Genomic DNA, 18,951 nt, shown 5'->3' with positions numbered 1-18,951 from the left:
GGCACGGGACTATGGGATGGAGGATATGTATGATGGGTATATGGGCACGGGACTATGGGATGGAGGATATGTATGATGGGTATATGGGCATGGGACTATGGGATGGAGGATGTATGATGGGTATATGGGCACTGGACTATGGGATGGAGGATGTGTGATGGGTATATGGGCACTGGACTATGGGATGGAGGATGTGTGATGGGTATATGGGCACTGGACTATGGGATGGAGGATATGTATGATGGGTATATGGGCACTGGACTATGGGATGGAGGATATGTATGATGGGTATATGGGCACGGGACTATGGAATGGAGGATATGTATGATGGGTATATGGGCACGGGACTATGGGATGGAGGATATGTATGATGGGTATATGGGCACTGGACTATGGGATGGAGGATGTGTATGACGGGTATATGGGCACGGGACTATGGGATGGAGGATATGTATGATGGGTATATGGGCACGGGACTATGGGATGGAGGATATGTATGATGGGTATATGGGCATGGGACTATGGGATGGAGGATATGTATGATGGGTATATGGGCACTCGACTATGGGATGGAGGATATGTATGATGGGTATATGGGCACGGGACTATGGGATGGAGGATATGTATGATGGGTATATGGGCACGGGACTATGGGATGGAGGATATGTATGATGGGTATATGGGCATGGGACTATGGGATGGAGGATATGTATGATGGGTATATGGGCACTCGACTATGGGATGGAGGATATGTATGATGGGTATATGGGCACGGGACTATGGGATGGAGGATATGTATGATGGGTATATGGGCACGGGACTATGGGATGGAGGATATGTATCATGGGTATATGGGCACGGGACTATGGGATGGAGGATATGTATGATGGGTATATGGGCACGGGACTATGGGATGGAGGATATGTATGATGGGTATATGGGCATGGGACTATGGGATGGAGGATATGTATGATGGGTATATGGGCACTCGACTATGGGATGGAGGATATGTATGATGGGTATATGGGCACGGGACTATGGGATGGAGGATATGTATGATGGGTATATGGGCACGGGACTATGGGATGGAGGATATGTATGATGGGTATATGGGCATGGGACTATGGGATGGAGGATATGTATGATGGGTATATGGGCACTCGACTATGGGATGGAGGATATGTATGATGGGTATATGGGCATGGGACTATGGGATGGAGGATATGTATGATGGGTATATGGGCATGGGACTATGGGATGGAGGATATGTATGATGGGTATATGGGCACTCGACTATGGGATGGAGGATATGTATGATGGGTATATGGGCACGGGACTATGGGATGGAGGATATGTATGATGGGTATATGGGCATGGGACTATGGGATGGAGGATATGTATGATGGGTATATGGGCACTCGACTATGGGATGGAGGATATGTATGATGGGTATATGGGCACGGGACTATGGGATGGAGGATATGTATGATGGGTATATGGGCACGGGACTATGGGATGGTGGATATGTATGATGGGTATATGGGCATGAGACTATGGGATGGAGGATAATTATAATTTGCTATAACTAACCACAGTTAGTTACTATGCCCGGGCAGCGCCGGGCTCTTCAGCTAGTGTGTGTGTGTGTGTGTATATATATATATATATATATATATATATATATATATATATATATATATATATATATATATATACACTTCTTAAAGTAATGATGGCCACTCGTTTTTCTTTACTCAGCTGCTTTTTTCTTGCCATAATACAAATTCTAACAGTCTATTCAGTAGGATTATCAGCTGTGTATCCACCAGACTTCTGCACAACACAACTGATGGTCCCAACCCCATTTATAAGGCAAGAAATCCCACTTATTAGACCTGACAGGGCACACCTGTGAAGTGAAAACCATTTCCGGTGACTACCTCTTGAAGCTCATCAAGAGAATGCCAAGAGTGTGCAAAGCAGTAATCAAAGCAAAAGGTGGCTACTTTGAACAACCTAGAATATAAGACATATTTTCAGTTGTTTCACACTTTTTTGTTAATTATATAATTCCACGTGTGTTAATTCTTAGTTTTGATGCCTTCAGAGTGAATCTACAATTTTCATAGTCATGAAAATAAAGAAAACTCTTTGAATGAGAAGGTGTGTCCAAACTTTTGGTCTGTACCGTGTGTGTGTATGTGTATGTATATGTGTATATATATATCTCAAACTTGGGCTCCTGTTTACGAAAATTGATTAATCAACATTTTATTAACATCCACAATTGTACATCCCTGAAAAGAGTTTTTTCCAGCACTTTTCATTTTTTTATTCCCTGAATATTAAAAATATATATTGAATTTTTATTACCCGAATATATTAGATTGCTGATCGGCTGCTTGGAGTGACCCCAGTAGCTCACTAGGAAGTGGCACAGCGCCATGCAAGTTGCTGTGGCTGTGAACGGTACTGCAAGTCTTCTTCCATTCACTTGTATTTAGCCAATTGGGGTGCAAACGAGGACCCTAAATCATATTGAAAATTGCAAGCTCTTTAAATTAATCCAGATTACTTTTGCGTTTTGGACGTACCCGGTTCTTTAAACATCTTTAACTCTAGTCCTCCTGCATGTACAGGTTGGGAAGGGGTTAACGCTTGTAGTCAGCGACTAGATGTGCTAGGACTCGATGTTGCCTCCATTATTCCCACAGAACCAGTATTTCATTATGCTGCCCTGCCAGCCGGTATCCATGGTTAGAAGTTGGCAGTGCCCGTCAAAAGCAGCACTGCCCAAAGTACTGGGGTGGAAAGCAAGAAGCTGGAGTCACGTCGTAACCTATCCGAGGAGCAAACGGCGGCTCCGTGGGCATCGCCCTGACACATGTCCCTCACCGAGATCCAGTCCGTAGCTGTGTCTCCATGAATCAGCAGGGGAACCCACTCCTGCCATAAATACGTCTCCTGGTCCGCAGAACTGGCTCTCACTTCTGTGCGCCCACTGGGAGCGGGCTCGGCATGGCGGCACTGACTCACCCCGAGAGGGGGAGGAAGCCCTGCCAGTCCGTCCACGGCACACGGGGGGCCCGTACGTCTCATTCCCTGGGCCAAAAAATCATGTAAAGAGCCGGATGAGAAGGCAGGAAAGCTACCGGCAGCAGAAAACGGCATGAAATGTAATACATAATGGTGCTCTGCGGGTGCTCGCCTGTGCTCCACAAGCTGCTCTTTTCTATCCCTTGAATTGTAGAATGGCAGCAGCAGAAGTCTGCACACCCTATAGAGCCACCGCACGTGTGAACTGTAGCAGGACTCGCATTCCCGTCATGGACACTAGTTCTACCAATTCTCAACCTGTAGTACTAACAAATAGAGAAACCTGGTCAGTAGATGCCCAAAATTAATTAATTTTGGCATAACTAATGCATCGACTGTTTTTTTCCAGGGTGCTAAACAGTTTAATGCAATAAGATATACGATGTGTCAGTTACTCTCTGCAGCCTTTCCACCTGTCAATAACACATCAAACTGATTGCTTTGGGAAAAAGTACACCTACTGGCCGTCTGTAGGTAGTGCGCTTTATTTACAGCATATATTTGGTCAGCCATTAATTTCCAGAGTGCATTTAAAGTCCCAAATTATTAGATTTATTGATACTGTGAGTTAGTGACTGTCTGTAGCCTTTCCATCAATATTGATATGTCAGTGACTCTGCAGCCTTTCCATCAATATTGATATCATGTCAGTGACTCTCTGCAGCCTTTCCACCAATATTCATATCATGTCAGTGACTCTGCAGCCTTTCCACCAATATTCACCATATCATGTCAGTGACTCTGCAGCCTTTCCACCAATATTCATCATGTCAGTGACTCTCTGCAGCCTTTCCACCAATATTCATATCATGTCAGTGACTCTCTGCAGCCTTTCCACCAATATTCACCATATCTTGTCAGTGACTCTGCAGCCTTTCCACCAATATTCATCATATCATGTCAGTGACTCTGCAGCCTTTCCACCAATATTCATATCATGTCAGTGACTCTGCAGCCTTTCCACCAATATTCACCATATCTTGTCAGTGATTCTACAGCCTTTCCACCAATATTCATCATATCATGTCAGTGATTCTACAGCCTTTCCACCAATATTCACCATATCTTGTCAGTGACTCTGCAGCCTTTCCACCAATATTCACCATATCTTGTCAGTGACTCTGCAGCCTTTCCACCAATATTCATCATATCATGTCAGTGACTCTGCAACATTTCCACCAATATTAATCATATCATGTCTGACTCTCTACAGCACTTCGAACAATATTCATCATATCATGTCAGTGATTCTCTGCAGCCTTTCCACCAATATTCATCGTATCATGTCAGTGACTCTCTGCAGCCTTTCCACCAATATGCATCATATCATGTCAGTGACTCTCTGCAGCCTTTACACCAATATTGATATCATGTCAGTGACTCTGCAGCCGTTCCACCAATATTCATCATATCATGTCAGTGACTCTCTGCAGCCATTCCACCAATATTCATAATATCATGTCAGTGACTCTCTGCAGCCTTTCCACCAATATTCATAATATCATGTCAGTGACTCTCTGCAGCCATTCCACCAATATTCATAATATCATGTCAGTGACTCTCTGCAGCCATTCCACCAATATTCATCATATCATGTCAGTGACTCTCTGCAGCCTTTCCACCAATATTCATAATATCATGTCAGTGACTCTCTGCAGCCATTCCACCAATATTCATCATGTCATGTCAGTGACTCTGCAGGCGTTCCACCAATATTCATCATATCATGTCAGTGACTCTGCAGCCTTTCCACCAATATTCATATCATGTCAGTGACTCTGCAGCCTTTCCACCAATTTTCATCATATCATGTCAGTGATTCTACAGCCTTTCCACCAATATTCACCATATCTTGTCAGTGACTCTGCAGCCTTTCCACCAATATTCATCATATCATGTCAGTGACTCTGCAGCCTTTCCACCAATATTCATCATATCATGTCAGTGACTCTGCAACATTTCCACCAATATTAATCATATCATGTCTGACTCTCTACAGCACTTCGAACAATATTCATCATATCATGTCAGTGATTCTCTGCAGCCTTTCCACCAATATTCATCGTATCATGTCAGTGACTCTCTGCAGCCTTTCCACCAATATGCATCATATCATGTCAGTGACTCTCTGCAGCCTTTACACCAATATTGATATCATGTCAGTGACTCTGCAGCCGTTCCACCAATATTCATCATATCATGTCAGTGACTCTCTGCAGCCTTTCCACCAATATTCATAATATCATGTCAGTGACTCTCTGCAGCCTTTCCACCAATATTCATAATATCATGTCAGTGACTCTCTGCAGCCATTCCACCAATATTCATCATGTCATGTCAGTGACTCTGCAGGCGTTCCACCAATATTCATCATATCATGTCAGTGACTCTGCAGCCTTTCCACCAATATTCATCATATCATGTCAGTGACTCTCTGCAGCCTTTCCACCAATATGCATCATATCATGTCAGTGACTCTCTGCAGCCTTTACACCAATATTGATATAATGTCAGTGACTCTCTGCAGCCTTTCCACCAATATTCATCATGTCATGTCAGTGAATCTGCAGCCTTTCCTCCAATATTCATCATATCATGTCAGTGACTCTCTGCAGCCTTTCCACCAATATTCATCGCGTCATGTCAGTGACTCTGCAGCCTTTCCTCTAATATTCATCATATCATGTCAGTGACTCTCTGCAGCCTTTCCGCCAATATTCATATCATGTCAGTGACTCTCTGCAGCCTTTCCACCAATATTCATCGTATGATGTCAGTGATTCTCTGCAGCCTTTCCTCCAATATTCATCATGTAAGTGACTCTCTGCAGCCTTTCCACCAATATTCGACACATCATGTCAGTGACTCTGCAACATTTCCACCAATATTAATCATATCATGTCTGACTCTCTGCAGCACTTCCAACAATATTCATCATATCATGTCAGTGATTCTACAGCCTTTCCACCAATATTCATCATATCATGTCAGTGATTCTCTGTACAGTCATGGCCAAAAGTTTTGAGAATGACACAAATATTATATTTTCACATGATCTGCTGGCCTCTGGTTTTTATGCGTGTTTGTCAGATGCTTTTATCACATACAGAAATATAATTGCAATCATATTATGAGTAGCAAAAGGTTATATTGACAGAATGAGTTAATGCAGCAAGTCAATATTTGCAGTGTTGACCCTTCTTCTTCAGGACCTCAGCAATTCTCCCTGGCATGCACTCAATCAACTTATGGATCAAATCCTGACTGATAGCAGTCCATTCTTGCAAAATCAATGCTTTTATTTTGTCTGAATTTGAAGGTTTTTGTTTGTCCACCCGTCTCTTGATGATTGACCACAAGTTCTCAATGGGATTAAGATCTGGAGAGTTTCCAGGCCATGGTCCCAAAATCTCTATGTTTTGTTCCCTGAGCCATTTAGTTATCACCTTTGCTTTATGGCAAGGTGCTCCATCATGTTGAAAAAGGCATTGTTGATCGCCAAACTGCTCTTGGACGGTTGGGAGAAGTTGCTCTTGGAGGACATTCTGGTACCATTCTTTATTCATGGCTGTGTTTTTAGGCAAGACTGAGAGAGAGCCCATTCCCTTGGCTGAGAAGCAACCCCACACATGAATGGTTTCAGGATGCTTGACAGTTGGCATGAGACAAGACTGGTGGTAGCGCTCACCTGGTCTTCTCCGAATAAGCCGTTTTCCAGATGTCCCAAACAATCGAAAAGGGGATTCATCAGAGAAAATGACTTTACCCCAGTCCTCAGCAGTCCACTCCCTGTACCTCTTGCAGAATATCAGTCTGTTCATGATGTTTTTTCTGGAGAGAAGTGGCTTCTTTGCTGCACTCCTTGAGACCAGGCCTTGCTCCAAGAGTCTCCGCCTCACAGTGCGTGCAGATGCACTCACACCTGCCTGCTGCCATTCCTGAGCAAGCTCTGCACTGCTGGTAGCCCGATCCCGCAGCTGAAACACTTTTAAGAGACGGTCCTGGCGCTTGCTGGTCTTTCTTGGGCGCCCTGGAGCCTTTTTGGCAACAAGGGAACCTCTCTCCTTGAAGTTCTTGATGATGCGATAGATTGTTGACTGAGGTGCAATCTTTCTAGCTGCGATACTCTTCCCTGTTAGGCCATTTTTGTGCAGTGCAATGATGACTGCACGTGTTTCTTTAGAGATAACCATGGTTAACAGAAGAGAAACAATGATGCCAAGCACCAGCCTCCTTTTAAAGTGTCCAGTGGTGTCATTCTTACTTAATCATGACAGATTGATTTCCAGCCCTGTCCTCATCAACACCCACACCTGTGTTAATGGAGCAATCACTGAAACGATGTTAGCTGGTCCTTTTAAGGCAGGGCTGCAATGATGTTGAAATGTGTTTTGAGGGATAAAGTTCATTTTTTAGGCAAATATTGACTTTGCAAGTAATTGCTGTTAAGCTGATCACTCTTTATAACATTCTGGAGTATATGCAAATTGCCATTAGAAAAAATGAAGCAGTAGACTTTGTAAAAATTAATATTTGTGTCATTCTCAAAACTTTTGGCCATGACTGTAGCCTTTCCTCCAATATTCATCATGTAAGTGACTCTCTGCAGCCTTTCCACCAATATTCAACACATCATGTCAGTGACTCTGCAACATTTCCACCAATATTAATCATATCATGTCTGACTCTCTGCAGCCTTTCCACCAATATTCATCATATCATGTCAGTGATTCTCTGCAGCCTTTCCACCAATATTCATCGTATCATGTCAGTGACTCTGCAGCCTTTCCACCAATATTCATCCTATCATGTCAGTGACTCTCTGCAGCCTTTCCACCAATATTCATCCTATCATGTCAGTGACTCTCTGCAGCCTTTCCACCAGTATTGTTATCATGTCAGTGACTCTCTGCAGCCTTTCCTCTAATATTCATCATATCATGTCAGTGACTCTCTGCAGCCTTTTCACCAATATTCATCATATCATGTCAGTGACTCTGCAGCCTTTCCACCAATATTCATCCTATCATGTCAGTGATTCTCTGTAGCCTTTCCTCCAATATTCATCATGTCAGTGACTCTCTGCAGCCTTTCCACCAATATTCATATCATGTCAGTGACTCTGCAGCCTTTCCTCCAATATTCATCATGTCAGTGACTCTCTGCAGCCTTTCCACCAATATTCATCATATCATGTCAGTGATTCTACAGCCTTTCCACCAATATTCATATCATGTCAGTGACTCTTTGCAGCCTTTCCACCAATATTCATATCATGTCAGTGACTCTTTGCAGCCTTTCCACCAATATTCATATCATGTCAGTGACTCTCTGCAGCCTTTCCACCAATATTCATATCATGTCAGTGACTCTCTGCAGCCTTTCCACTAATATTCATCATATCATGTCAGTGACTCTCTGCAGCCTTTCCACTAATATTCATCATATCATGTCACTGACTCTGCAGCCTTTCCACCAATATTCATCATATCATGTCAGTGACTCTGCAGCCTTTCCACCAATATTCATCATATCATGTCAGTGACTCTGCAGCCTTTCCACCAATATTCATCATATCATGTCACTGACTCTGCAGCCTTTCCTCCCATATTCGACACATCATGTCAATGGATGCTGGTAAATATGCACCCTGCTGGCCATTAGTTGGTATTGCACCTTATTACAGGAAATGAAGCTGCTTTGTTTTGATCATGTAATGTTTTTTTTGCCTCAATTATGTCACGGATATAAAAAAAAATGTGGCAAAAACAGTGCGGTTTACCACAGTTGCAACAACAAAAAACGCAATGTGTGAATGCAGTATTAATCTCAATGTAGTTAGTTTAGGAAATATGTATATTTTAGGTGTTTTTTTACTGTATTTTTGCTATATATCTTGTGTTTCTTTCATCTCAGACCTATGAACAGAATGAATGGGTAATACATCTCGCAGGGAAGCTACTAGCAAATGACCCCACAGCAACCTCCCTCCTGGCTTTCAACCCCTTCCAGGAGAAAGGACCCCCCAGGTAAACTACTCATCAGCAGGGTAACATTTTCTGAATGTTATATCATAAAGGGTCACCCCGCCTTATAGGAAGTCCTTATTGCCATTACTGACTGTGGTGCCCAATAGCAGCACCACTCTGAATTTAAAGTGACAGCAGCACTAAATGTAACTTTTTCTGTAATGGAGATGTTGCTGAGTGTTTGAAAAGAATATGCTGTTCACAGTGGTAAAAAGTGGTATTGCATATAAAAATTATTTAACAAAAAGTATCATGTCAAAAATGAAAGGGGATGCCCAGAATTTTTGAAAAATGGTCACAAATCAAAGAATGGAATAAAAATTAGTATTACATGCCATCCATGCTCACATGCTTAATAGGGTGTATGAGAATGGGATTTCTAAACTTGACATCCCCTTTAATTAGGTGAGTTTTTAAAGCCAGCTTAGTGACCTGCTCTGCTGAGACTCTCGACACTGACAACCTCAGAAAAGTCTGCACGTCCTGGGTACAGTAGTGGGTACTTATTCAGCCCCATCAGTAAAGATACTGCTATGCAGTGAGCTCCCCCTAGTGGTGGCTCAGAGCAAAACCTCATTTAAAGGGTGTTTCAGGGACAGATTTATCAAAGTGGTTCATGCTGTTTGATAATTCTGGCACACTTTTATATTGTTTAGTCTAAGTTTACACCACCACCTATTAGTTGGTTTACTTTGTGCCACGATTTTGATGTGTTTTTGGTACTTGTTTGGTCATGCCTCCTTCTCACTAAACCATGCCCATTTTCCTAAATCCACACCCCTGCAGAGAGGCCTCGCCCTCTTGTCAGATATCTTATAATAATTAGGATGCAATTCATGAAAGACAGTTTTTTGGCACAAAAAAAAAAATTAGGGCCCGATACATTTTTGCTTTTGCGCCCTTTTTTGCCTAGTTTTTCGTTGCTTGTTTGTTTTTCATTTACTTTTCATTCTAATTTTGTGTGTTATGTGTTCACCTGTTTTCTTTTGTTTGTTTTTTAGGCAGAGTTTGTGAGTTTTTTTAGCTGTTCTCTTTATTTTTTTTTTCTCTCGTTATTCGTTGACTTTTGTAATTCTACAAAATGGCGCACGCGGTTCATGAATTTTGCTCAAAAGTTAAAAAAATGCTCTTAATTTTTGTTTCAATATAAAACTAAGGAAAAAAGAAAGCGCAATAGGGTCTTGTCTGGGTGGAAAATGGAATAAATTCTGATGGAATCTACTCACCTTTTCCAAGAAAGATATAAGCATGTAAATCAATGTCAGCCTGCTGCACGCCCCGAAGGTCCACAACGTGACCGCCAAATAAAACTCCTTTTGGATAAAATATTCTGACTCAGGCTTACTGTGCGCTGCTAGACCAGGATAAAATCACCACATGAGAAGTTTAACCATTTATTCCCAACGCGTTTCAAAGTGTAGACCACTTCTTCCTCACCCTTTTTTGTTACCTTTTTATACTCGCCCATTTTGCTAAAATCTTTCAAAAAAATCCAAATGTCCATAAAAAAATGATTCCAGTAGGGCAGGACAATTTTGCAATTTTGTACAAAAAAAAAAGTCGCAATTGATGAATTGACCGCAAACATCTGGAAGCTCCGAAACAAGAAACATAAAAACAAACAAAAAACAGGCGAACACATATAAAAGAGACACTAAAAAAAGGCACAAAGTAGGATAAGGTGCAAATGAAAAATAGGTGAAAAACACCAAAATCTAAACAACAAAAAAAGGCGTAAATGCAACAATGAATCGGATCCTTTGTAGCAGATTTTTTTTTTATTATTATTATTATTACGATGTATTAAAGAAAAGGAGAAATCCTCTTTAACGACCAAATTAAAGGGGAAAATTTACTGTAAGGCGGTATTATATAGAATTTTTTTTTTTTTATCCCAACTCCCACAGTGTCCCCCCAATTAATGCGCCTATTACCCAGTCCCTATGACCTGACACGGTTTATTAGCGCCGGTGATATACGCACCACGCGCTCCTATTGCCGAAACATCTCACCTCGGCCGCAGAGGAATTACGGCGAAACGCGAGATCCAATCTTAAGAAAAACAAAGTCCGCCTATTAATTGGCGGGGACTTTACACACTGGAATGACTTTATATCCGCGGCTAGCAGGCCCGAGCTGAAAACCGGGAGAGGGTTTTTATGGCTTTTAATGAATTTATGTCTCTCCGCCGAAGTCCCCTCTTTGATTTACAATTAGGAGGGAAACCCAGCAAAGAAGTCTCCAGATAAAAAAAAAACAAAAAGCAGCAAATCAAGTATATTAAAGGCAGGGATAGAATAATAAAACTCATGTTTCGGCTTATTCCCCACCCTCGCCGCCTTTGTCAGGTCGTTAATTTTGACAGAAAACACAGTTCCTGTTTTTCCCTCCAAAAACCTCTCAGCTGTTCGGCCGGGGGGGACAGCTGTTGCCCTCTGGAACTAATTACAGCTGTCTGTGAGATTTAGCCCCCTCCTCCTCCCGAAATCTCGAATATTGCTTCTAATTTTTAGCGCTTACAGTTGGAAGATGTCATAACACCAGGCCGCTCATGCGATACGACCATGAAAGCCCCCCTCCTCCGCTCTCGCAGCTGCTACCGGGCAACATGGAGTACGGTCGTGTTAACTGTTTCTCGGCAAGACGGAGCTGAAAACATCAAATTCATTTTATAGAGGACGCATCACCGGATATAAAAAAAAAAAAAAGTGGCCAATTTTTGCCCTCATCTTGTTCTCTGTGCTCCCCTGAGTATTCCGTTTTTTGTTTTTTTTAAATCCGCCATACGGATCCAGAGATATGGTGTCTTTTCTGTTAAGTCCTACTTTTTATGGTCTTTATTAAGAGGGCGTGGCTCACAAGGTAATTATGCAGAGCAGCCTAAAGACACGCCCCTGAGGCTCCCGTGAGACGCATTAAAAGCCATAACTAAATAAAATGGACTTTGGATTTAAGAAAAATAAAAGACTGAATTCTGAGGGGAGGAGCAGGAATAAGATTAGAGGAAAAATGGCCACTTTTGAACTCCCTTAAAGGGAGTTTTGGCCACTGTGGGTCTAACTCAGCTTTTCGGTGGCCGTAAAGTATCCAGTTATGCAGGGATGCATCACTTTATTGTTACCAGGCTTTCTAGACTAGATACTTTTTCAAGGCCGTTACAACTGCCCCACTTTGGGGCTTTTTTCTTCTGCTCTGTTGATAAAATAGGGACATTTAAGTCCCGCCTTCAGGACTGCCATGAGAATGGGCACAATTAGGCAAAATAAAAAAAACACTTTTGGTTGGGGTTTATGTAAGTCACTCTTTTTTTCAGACCAAAATTTTCCAAGATCGTTTCCAAGGATTCTCAACGGTCCCAGCAAATTCAGGACTGTTGGCGGTTCTACTTTTATCGAGGCTTATTTAGCATTCAGGTCGAGGAGTCAATGGGGAGAGGCTACTGACCTAACCATGAGTAGGCCCAGGGTTTAACGGATCCACATAGATGCATGAGGCTCTGCTGTGTCCACCAATGAAGCCAGTTCTGCTGTAACTTATCTAAAATAAAAAAAATAAACAACTTTGTAAATGGAATAATATTCTCCAATCACAGAAAGTTGGGAACTGATGCAAGGGGGTGTGGCTTGGGATCAGACTACACAGGGTTTGTTTGTAGTCTGTTACCATAGAAACATATAGATCTGTATTGGAGCTGCAGACATAAAATATTGGATTTTTAATTATGTTTTCATTTCATATATATTGGAACAATAGAAATGTTAGGTTTCAGAGGTAAAACCTTCCCTGGCATACAGAAGTGAGGCGGAGAAGATCACCTTCCTAGCATTAGTGTGGTACTCAGTCGCCCTCTTCCATAACCACTTCCACCCAACATGTTCTGCAAACAACCTGTTTCTTCCACTTCTGCCCCCTGCAGGTGGATCAGAGGAGAGCACTTCCGATACAAATTCACTCGCATCTGGGGTACACATGCCTCCGAGGGAAAGTGGTGGATAAGGAAGAGGATTGCCCCGTATTTCCCACCTGTCAATCTTCAAGGACTCAAGAAATATTTCCAGTCTCGATCTTGGCCTCTGCCTTCAACAACAAGCAAGCATAAATAAGAGCATATACCTGGTATACAGATTATAGCGCCGAACCTGGACCCTCTACGAGAGGTTTTTTTAATGCTGCTCACCAAGGGCTATATAGTACAGGACCAATCCTATCTATACACACACACACATCCGTTTTATTTCAAGAAATCAATGCATACAATGTTTAATTTCACTTTGAGCTTAACGCTGGGGGCGCTGTTGCATTGGTGCCTATGGAAAAAGATGACTTTACCAACACACTGGTGAGAAATGGTACTGCATGTGAATTTTACAATTAGAATGAATCTCCGCCCATGCTTAAAGGAAGGTCGACTGGGACAAACTATCATTAAAAAAAAAATGTAGTTCTGGTAATTTATTTGAAAATTTAGATGTAGCCATAAAGTACACTCTCTCTCCATCTATGCAGGAGTGGGGCGGCGCGGCACAGCCACGTCTGGATCCCGGCCATCGCTCACAATGAAATGTTGGATACAGCGTCCAATGCAACCTGCTGCTTTCAGTAACGCTTGGCGGTATTGTACTATGTGCGGGAATTCCCTGCAAAACACGTCCCAGCTGTTCTGTGCAAACCATAAAACCCTAAACCCTCCGGGCCTGGAATTCCGTCCATTAGCCGCATTCTTATCTACCGGGGGTTTAATGATCCATGCAAGGTTCCGCAAACTCACAGATTTGGTAACAGAATCAGAAATACATGTTTGCTTCTAGATTTTTTTTATTTTTAAAAATATATATATATTTTTATTTTTTATTTTTTTTAATGTTCCGATTAGGTCCCATATATTCTTCATTATAAATACCCCTTTAATTTTTCCATCAGCTTTTATCAAAGTGGTGACACCCGTAGACCACTCACCTCGCCTGATGGCCCCGTAAAGGCGCAGGTCTGTCCATCCGTCCATCTCGCTTCTCCCTTTTTTTTTTTTTCTTTCCCCCCACATTCTTGGTGACATATAAATTATCGTGAAAAACGTTTTTCATAATTTTTTTTTTTTTTTTTTTTTAATCATTGGCAAAGTGCAAATAATTAAATTCAGTCTATGTAGGATTGATTCCACAGTGATACCACAATGGTCCTAACTTGTGGCCCTCCAGAAATTAAAACTCCCAGAATGCCCTGCCAAAAAAAAAAAAAAAATTGCTAAAATTGCATAGTGTAAAAGAGGGGAAACGTGAGACCACTTGCCTCTTCTTCTTGCCCATAAGGACTCAGGACTTTCCTAAATAGAATATATTTGGAAAGTTTCCTGCTCCCCCCCTTTTTCCCAACATTATTAGTAAAATCTAAATTATCGTGAAAAACGTTTTTCATGTTTTTTTTTTTTTACTTTAACTATTGGCCAAAGGCAGAATAATTGAATAATTTAACTTGTTCTATATCGGATTGATTCCTCTATCATGGTGATTTCCAATTGTGGATCTACTGTAGTTATAAGACTAAAACTCCCAGCACACCCTCCCCTCCCCAGCGCCCCCAAAAAAGTTGTCATATTGGTGACACACAAGACCACACTCACCTATTCTGATGGTCCATAAAGGCTCAGAACTGTCTGTAATGGAATTTATTTGATAGTTGATACACCCTTTTTTGTCCTCCAATTTAAAAAAAAAAAAAAAAATTATCGTGAAAAATATTTTTCACTTTTTTTTTTTTTTTTTTTAAATCTTTACCGGCGAAATGCAGACCCAATAGTTATTTGAAAAAAAAAAAATTGGCTTTGGCACAAATTTAAATCGGCAAGAAAGGGATTGACGTCTCGACCGCAGCGGTTCCAAAACTTGTGGCTTCTTCCCGGCGACTGTGAAACTACTACTCTCATCAGCAAAGAAAAAAGTTTCATGAACTTTGCAAAAGTAGAAGAGGTGACGCGTGAGCCCTCTCGCCTCTTCTTAGGGACTTACATCGACGGAGTATATTTGGTAACCTTCCTGAACCCATCAGCTTTTTCCTTATGTACAGATATTAAAATATCATGAAAAATATTTTTCACGTTTTTTTTTATTAGTTTTTTTGACAAAGTGCAGATTGTGCATTTTTTTGCAGGTTTGTATGAGAATGGTTTTCCTACTGCAGTCGGCCTCAGCCTGCACAACTACAACTCCCAGCATGCCGGGCTGGGTAGCCGCCTCATTCCCCGGCACAGCCATAAACCGCCAGCCATTGTCCCGTCCCTTTCGCCTTGAAACATTGCCAACTGTATGGCGCTAATATTAAGTAAACAGCGTCCCGATGAGTTGTACCAGCCACCATGCTCCTCCTGTATATAGGGGAGGGGGTTAGTGTCGTTCCCTGGGGTGCGGTAAAGAACAAATGAGCATTCGGGGCTGTTTAAAGCAAGGGGTCCTGGTGCCAGAAAGTGCTGGAACTAGTCCAGAAATCCTTCAGACTTCTGTCACCTCATTAACTTTGAGGTCACAAATCAATTCTTAATTATAAAAGAAAAAAAAACCCCGTGGAGGCGCTGGTGAGGCGGGCGTGCGGCACTGAGCGCGGGGGAGAAGACGGCTCCCTCAGGCTCTGCGCCGCAGCTTTACCAAAGTGATGGCACCATCACGGTGAATTATGAGAACACATAAATCTGGGGGGAAACATCACAGGACCGGTGCCTGAATTGCCCCCTCAACGTCCATTATAGCTCTTCACACTTGATGTAGCGGGGGTCCGGTCGCAGATTCACACTGTGCACAGCTTGGCGTTAAAGTATTGGCGCCCCCCCCCCCCCCCTTCCCTGTATTTCACGGCCATTATTAACAATTTAAAGGGGAATTTCAGAGTTTCTTTGTATGGCAGAACCAGTAGCACCCCCAAATCTCCAGGACCCCCAGCTATTAGCAATAGTGGTGGTCTTCTCATGGGCCAAAAGACCTTCTGGGCTTCCTTTGGCTGATCCTCCTAGATTGCTTGACCCATAGGGTACTTTAGGGGCCATCTAAGCCTCGGTGGGGGCAACGGTAATTGATACACTGGGGGCATCTCCTTGGCGCGCACCTGAGACTGATACACTGTAGGGGAGCTCTTTAAGTTGGCGCTCTAGAGGGCAAATGAGGTTGAGATTGGGACATTTAACACTGAGACTGTATGGGAGCATTTATAGATGATACTCTGGGGGCATCGGCAGTCAGCATACTGGGGGGCATCCCTCTTGCAGGCACTCTAGGGGGCATCTGTGGCTGAGACACTGTATAGGGTCATCTACAAGTAGCAACTTGGGCAGCATCTCTATGGTAAGCGATTTATGGGGGCATTTGGGACTGAAATTGGGGTTATCTTTTCTTCCCACTCTGGGGCGTCAATTTGGCATACACCTGGGGTTAGCACAACAGGGCATCTCTGTGCCGGGCATTCAGACGTATACTCTGTATGGCAACTTCAGCAATGGTACATTGGGGGCATCTCTATGGCCGCTATGGTAGAGGGGCATCTCTGTGGCAGGCACTCTATGGCCACTATGGTAGAGGGGCATCTCTGTGGCAGGCACTCTATGGCCGCTATGGTAGAGGGTCATCTCTGTGGCAGGCACTCTATGGCCGCTATGGTAGAGGGTCATCTCTGTGGCAGGCACTCTATGGCCGCTATGGTAGAGGGTCATCTCTGTGGCAGGCACTCTATGGCCACTATGGTAGAGGGGCATCTCTGTGGCAGGCACTCTATGGGCACTATGGTAGAAGGGCATCTCTGTGGCAGGCACTCTATGGGCACTATGGTAGAAGGGCATCTCTGTGGCAGGTACTATGGCCGCTATGGTAGAGGGGCATCTCTGTGGCAGGCACTCTATGGCCGCTATGGTAGAGGGTCATCTCTGTGGCAGGCACTCTATGGGCACTATGGTAGAAGGGCATCTCTATGGCAGGCACTCTATGGCCGCTATGGTAGAAGGGCATCTCTGTGGCAGGCACTCTATGGCCGCTATGGTAGAAGGGCATCTCTGTGGCAGGCACTCTATGGCCGCTATGGTAGAAGGTCATCTCTGTGGCAGGCACTCTATGGCCGCTATGGTAGAAGGGCATCTCTGTGGCAGGCACTCTATGGCCGCTATGGTAGAGGGACATCACTGTGGCAGGCAATCTAGCCGCTATGATAGAGGGGCATCTCTGTAGCAGGCACTCTATGGCCACTATGGTAGAGGGGCATCACTGTGGCAGGCACTCTGGCCACTATGGTAGAAGTGCATCTCTGTGGCAGGCACTCTGGCCGCTATGTCAGAGGGTCATCTCTCTGGCAAGCACTCTGGCCGCTATGGTAGAGGGGAATCTCTGTTGCAGGCACTCTGGCCGCTATGGTGACGGGCATCTCTGTAGCAGGCACTCTGGCCGCTATGGTGAAGGGCATCTCTGTTGCAGGCACTCTGGCCGCTATGGTAGAAGGGCATCACTGTGGCAGGCACTCTGGCCACTATGGTAGAAGTGCATCTCTGTGGCAGGCACTCTGGCCGCTATGTCAGAGGGTCATCTCTCTGGCAAGCACTCTGGCCGCTATGGTAGAGGGGAATCTCTGTTGCAGGCACTCTGGCCGCTATGGTGACGGGCATCTCTGTAGCAGGCACTCTGGCCGCTATGGTGAAGGGCATCTCTGTTGCAGGCACTCTGGCCGCTATGGTAGAAGGGCATTTCTATGGCAGGCACTCTGGCCGCTATGGTAGAAGGGCATCACTGTGGCAGGCACTCCGTGATGGCACTCAAAGATCACTAGTTGACACCCTTGTCCCGTCTCTGTGCCAGGTACTGTATGGAAGCTTTTCTATTGTATGCACTCCATCTGGGGCTGAGACACTGTATGGCAGCACAGGTGGTTGGCACTTTGGTGAGCTGGTGGTGGTCATGCCTTTTTTTTTTTACCATTTTTTGACATTGGAGGCTACGTCAATGTTCAGGGCAGGTGGAGGGGCACTTGTGAGATTTTTGCACATGACCTACATAAGTCATCCCTAGACCCACAGACATAGACGTTACAGAAGAGCCTAATGGAAAAAAAACTGCAAATACCCAAGTGATCATTATCCAGTGACCGCATGGCAGAAGTGTCACTTGCTTATTACCTTCAGATAAATGACCAGGTTAAGGCACACATGGTGTATGGTACTGATACTGCATATAATGCCATGAATCCAATCACCCTACAACGTTGTCTATGTCCCTTTTAGCAGCATACCGTCGGTACATTTCGCCTCTTTGCAGTATTATCAGCTGCACATCTAACATAGTGTTCGGAGCGGGGTCATTAGCGGGGCAGATCAGCTTCAGCTGAAATTACTTCTGAGTAGGCAGAAATACCGTATATTTTATGGGCCGGGATCTCCAGCAGTGAAAGGGTTAAAGATTCACAGCCTCGGCGAGCATTTATTCCCACACACCCTTAACCTCCGCTGTAATCTTGGGTCTGTCTTCTGCCTACACCTCTCCATCTGGATGGATCGTGTGGCGTAACCCCCATCCCACAATGGGTGCAGCATCTGTAGCACAGGCCCCTGGTGGGGCTCGGATAATTCTTTTCCCCCCTTTAGCTTCCCTTGCACCCCCACATCCCATTAGGTGTCCACTCTGTGAGGTTATAGAAAGCGGGAACAAAGCGCCAACTGTCTCATGGATGATAGATACGTAGAAAGATAGATGAATATATAGATGGACACTTTACAGCCTGCAGTACACTGAAGGAATGATCTATAGGCTGACACCTGCTCGTCGTTCAGTGAGCGCAGCGTCTGCCCGGATCTGCCCGAGCCTGGCAC

The 18,951-nt window shown here is 43.8% G+C and overlaps 1 protein-coding gene across 2 annotated transcripts in view; it reads left to right on the top strand.

Annotated features, from left to right (window-relative positions):
* The window catches only part of LMF1 (lipase maturation factor 1), a 229,513-nt gene extending 214,305 nt beyond the window's left edge, over positions 1-15,208 (top strand). For both annotated transcript variants that reach the window (XM_073558439.1, XM_073558440.1), the window contains 2 exons: positions 9,013-9,125; positions 13,042-15,208. In XM_073558439.1, coding sequence (XP_073414540.1) covers positions 9,013-9,125; positions 13,042-13,228 — 300 coding nt within the window. In that variant the 3' untranslated portion in view covers positions 13,229-15,208. The remainder of the gene's footprint in view (positions 1-9,012; positions 9,126-13,041) is intronic.
* Positions 15,209-18,951: the final 3,743 nt, after the last annotated feature.

This window comes from Dendrobates tinctorius, unplaced genomic scaffold, assembly GCF_039654945.1.
Source record: "Dendrobates tinctorius isolate UK_male_01 unplaced genomic scaffold, ASM3965494v1 ptg000257l, whole genome shotgun sequence".
NCBI lineage: Eukaryota > Metazoa > Chordata > Amphibia > Anura > Dendrobatidae > Dendrobates > Dendrobates tinctorius.
This window is presented reverse-complemented; position numbering and strand designations above follow the sequence as displayed.